The 4,643-nt window shown below is 53.5% G+C and overlaps 1 protein-coding gene across 1 annotated transcript; it reads left to right on the top strand.

The window, feature by feature from the left end:
- The first annotated feature begins 1,208 nt into the window (after window positions 1-1,208).
- On the top strand, window positions 1,209-2,153 carry LOC109782909 (uncharacterized). Its single transcript, XM_020341540.1, has one exon. The coding sequence runs from the start codon at window positions 1,209-1,211 to the stop codon at window positions 2,151-2,153; it is 945 nt and encodes a 314-aa protein (XP_020197129.1).
- The last annotated feature ends 2,490 nt before the right edge of the window (window positions 2,154-4,643 follow it).

Raw genomic sequence — 4,643 nt, forward strand, 5'->3', positions numbered from 1 at the left:
TACGTGCGTGCGTGCACATACTCCTCTGTCACTAATAGTTGGAACACGCCCATCAAGTATTGTGAGGCTTCTGAGTTCCATAAATGTGGACCGCTCGCCGGTGTCGTTGTTGGCGACACCGCATACTGGTTGTACAAAGACAGACATAACTTCTACACCCTCGGCATAAGTTGCTCCACATCACATGAGTTATTTACTAGGATTCCAATCAAAATTAACAAGAGCGAGCACTGGCCTCGGCCGCGACCGCCATTCCCATGCATTGCCGGAGAAGGAAGGCTTTCATTTCTTAATTTCCAACACCACGGCGTGCTAGAGCTTTGGACCAAGAAACAACATGATGGCGGTGATCTTGACTATGAGTGTGATGATGGATGGCTACACTCTCAGCTCGCGGACCTTGGGAGCGAGGAAAAGATAGATCTTATTTTCTTTGCTGAGAGCAAGGGTGCTTTGCTCATCAAGCAAGGCAATGCCTTCTTCACCATCAACCTCAAGAGTAAGGAAAAATCGTCGACAAACCTCGATGAAGAGGAAATAGAACATGTCATGGGCACAGAGGTGTTTAAAAAAGGGCATTGTAGTAGTAGTACTACTAGTTGTTGTGGTTGGGGTGTACACTCGAGCATAGAATGCCTATACAATCCGCCGGTGCTCTACGAGATGGATTTTGTATTTAATTAGTTGTTGTATGTTTTCACATCTCATCTTCGAGGTATAAGATAAGAGGAGTTAATTCAGGGCCTTCTAATGATTTCATAGTACATGCATAATATATCTAAAGTTCTACTGTTTATAGAACAAATCTTACCTCGAATGAGCCTTGTACATGTGTTGCTATTTTACTAGTATCTTTTTTCAGGGGAAGGATACCATTTTTTCCACAATGTGAGCTTTGTTGACTTGTGCACCGAAACCGCTAGATCAAAGGGCGAGGTGGGTTTTGCCAAAACACATCATGTCCAATGAGCTTTGTTGACTTGTTGTAATGTTTTACAGTATTCCCCTGCCCAATCTCTCGTACACGGGACAGACAAGCCAAGCAAACCAGGGGATGGAACCGATACGTACCGACTGAGATTAGAACGCGTAGAGCCATTGAGGAGCCGTACGTGCCGGCCCACGACACACGCGATTCTACGTAGGATGGGCCGATCGGTCGGGTGTACGTCGTGATCTGCAGATCCAGATCTACCTAGCGGATCAGCATGGCCAGGCCACGCGTACGCCACGCCGGCGGCGGCATCGCCGACGACGTCCTCCGCGAAGTCTTCGCGCGCCTGCCGGGCTACCAGGACCTTCTCCGGTGCGCGGCGACCTGCAAGCGATGGTACCGACTCATCACGGACCGGGCCTTTCTTCGGCAGGTCGGCCTCTGGCCGGAGACGGCGCGCCGCCCGTCCGTCCTCGTCGGGATCTTCTCCCAGAGAACAGAGCCCGGAACACCGATCCAGCCCTTGAAGAGAAAACCGTCTACCCCTCCGGAGTTCTTAAGCCTTGTGGCCGGCGGCGCGCACCTGACGTTCAACTCGTTCGTCGACGACGACGACGGGCTCTTCAACCTCGCGAGGCCACTGGCGTCGCGCCGCGGTTTCCTCCTCGTGCGCGTCTTGCTGCCTGACCGTGAGAAGCTCCATCTAGCGGTGTGCCGCCCTCTGATCGACACGCGGGGCACACATCTTCTCCCGGAGCCGCCCTTCCACCCAAGCCCTACGTCCCTGGATAGAGATGCAGTTGGCTGGGCGCTTCTCACAAGCGCAGACAATGGCGACGATGGCTATGCAAATTCAGACGACCGGCTCCAATCTACTTTCCAAGTTCTTCTGATTTACACGGATGACGACGGACTTATGTACACATGCTCCTACTCCTCGTCCTTGCGTGTTTGGAGCGTGCCTACCGAGTGTTGCCGAGCTCCAGATCTCACTAGGTGTGGGCCGCGCGCTGGCGTTGTCACCCACGGCGACAGCGGCACTGCGCATTGGTTGTACAGAGACGGTACAAGCTTCTACGCAGTCGGTGTAAGCAGCGCCACGGCACGTGCCTCTTTGACCAAGATACCAATCGAATTCCGCCATGGCCGTCTAAAGCCGCCATTACTATGCACTGTCGAGGAAGGCGGAAGTATCTCGTTTGTCAATAGACCCAGTTGAAAGAATTCGTGCGTGAGGAGGGGATCGACGTAGTTGGCTTGCAGGAAACCATCAAGACAGATTTTTCCCATCGGGACCTGCTAGCCGTCGATCCGCTCGAGCGCTTTGCATGGCACTGGGTGCCTGCGGTGGGTCACTCGGGGGGCCTGCTACTTGGCATCAACCAAGTTTGCTGCAAGGTGGTGGCGTGGGATGCCGGTAGATTCTTTCTGTCGGCACATGTTCGTCAGCGCGCAGACTCTAAACGAGTGGGAGGTCATTGTGGTGTATGGCCCGGCCGACCACTCGCCCTCGCAAGAGTTTTTGGGTGAACTACAGGCAAAGGTTGCGGCCCTGAGCGTGCGTAACCTACCCGTGCTGGTGGGTGGCGATTTTAACTTAATCCGCTCGGGAGCGGATAAGAACAATGGTATCATTAACTGGACAAGGGTGTCCCTGTTTAATAACGCGATAGCTTCTATGGCCCTTAGGAAAGTGGCCCGCGTGGGCGCACGCTACACTTGGACCAACAAATAGTTAACGCCGGTGCGGTCTGTGCTGGATCGGATTTTCATGTCCGCGGAGTGGGAAATGCTTTTCCCATGTGCTCACTCCATGCGGAAACAAAGATTGGTTCGGATCATATTCCCTTAATCCTGTCCTCAGGGGAGGACAAGTTAAAGCGTAGCCCTCATTTCTATTTTGAAACGGCGTGGTTTGAGGTCCTGGATTTTGAGCAAATTTTCCTCTCCAAATGGGAGACATGCGTAGCTCGGATCAGACAACCACGCGAGCCAATAGAGTTTTGGATTGCCGCAGGAGCGGGAATGCGTGCGGCCCTCAAAGGCTGGGGGGCCAACCAAGGCCGAGAGGATAAGCAGCTCCGAGTGCGTCTGACCGCGGACCTCGCCCGTATGGACGCGGTTGCGGATACGCAGGGCTTCTCGGAACTTGAATGGGTCCAGCGCTATGCGGTTGAAGCACAAGTTGAGTCCCTCCTAAGGGCCGAGGAGGAGTACTGGCGTAGACGCGGGGGCATTAAGTGGACGCTCAAGGGTGACGCGAACAGTAAGTACTTCCACGCGTACGCTAACGGTAGACGCCGTAAGTGCGCCATCCTGCGTCTGCAATCCGAGCAGGGGCTCCTTTTGCGCCAATAGGACATCGTTCGTCACATTTACGACTTCTATATCCAGCTGATGGGCTCCAGGGAGGAGTCGCGTGCCCGGCTGAGGGCGGACGTATGGGACCCTGCGCTGCGGGTCACGGACGTGGAGAATGAGGGCCTGGGGCTGGCCTTCCTCCCCCAGGAGATTAGATTGACACTGCTCCGGGTCCGGATGGGTGGCCGGTGGCGATGTTCAAACGCTTTTGGCAAGTGCTTAAAGGGCCAATTTTCGATGTCTGCAATGGGTTCATGCGCGGTACTGTAGATATCTCTCGCCTAAACTTTGGGGTTCTATCTTTGATCCCCAAAGTACGGGGAGCGGACCGTATTAGTTTATTTCGTCCGATCGCCCTCATTAATATCCCTTTTAAAATTTGCGCTAAGGCTTGTTCCACTCGTTTGTCTCCGATAACTCAACGAATTATTAGTAGGAACCAATCGGCCTTCATTCGTGGTCGAAACATTCTGGAGGGGCCGTTGGCCCTTCAGGAGATCATTCACTCGCTTAAACGCTCTCGACAACCTGCCATTCTTTTGAAATTAGACTTTGAGAAGGCGTACGATAGAGTGAACTGGGAGTTTCTCCGACAAGTCCTTCTGGACAGAGGATTTTCGTCGGTCTGGGTTCACCGCATGATGCAATTGGTCTCGGGGGGCCAAACGGCGATTGCGGTGAATGGAAAAGTAGGGAACTTCTTCCGCAACAAGCGTGGGCTGCGTCAAGGGGACCCGGCTTCGCCGTTGCTTTTTAACTTTGTGGCAGACGCCCTAGGCGCCATGCTAGACAAAGCTCGGATTGCGGGCCATATCAGGGGAGTGGTTGGTAATCTGATCCCGGGAGGCGTGTCACACCTTCAGTACGCTGATGACACCCTTCTCCTCTTCGAGCCGGACCTTCACAGCATCGCCACAATAAAGGCCATTCTGCTTTGTTTCGAGCTCATGTCCGGGCTAAAAATAAATTTTCACAAGTGTGAAGTGGTGTCCATAGGGATGGATGCGGCCGAAAGCGTGCGGGTAGCCAATTTGCTTAACTGCAAATTGGGAAAACTGCCTTTCACCTACCTTGGCCTCCTGATCGCTGAGAAAAAATGCTCGATTGCCGATTGGGAACCTCTCAGCACTAAGGTGGCAGGAAGGGTTTGCCCGTGGAGAGGTCGGTTTATGTCTTCTGGGGCTAGACTCATCCTAACTAATTCCAGCCTATCGTCCCTGCCCATGTTTGCCATGGGCCTGTTCCTGCTGGCTGACGGGGTCCACACCAAAATGGACACCCCGCAGGCCCATTTCTTTTGGGAAGGAGCGGGACCAAAGCGTAAATATCACATGGTTAAATGGCAGGC

The sequence above is a fragment of the Aegilops tauschii genome, chromosome 2, assembly GCF_002575655.3.
Source record: "Aegilops tauschii subsp. strangulata cultivar AL8/78 chromosome 2, Aet v6.0, whole genome shotgun sequence".
In the NCBI taxonomy this organism is placed as follows: Eukaryota; Viridiplantae; Streptophyta; class Magnoliopsida; order Poales; family Poaceae; genus Aegilops; species Aegilops tauschii.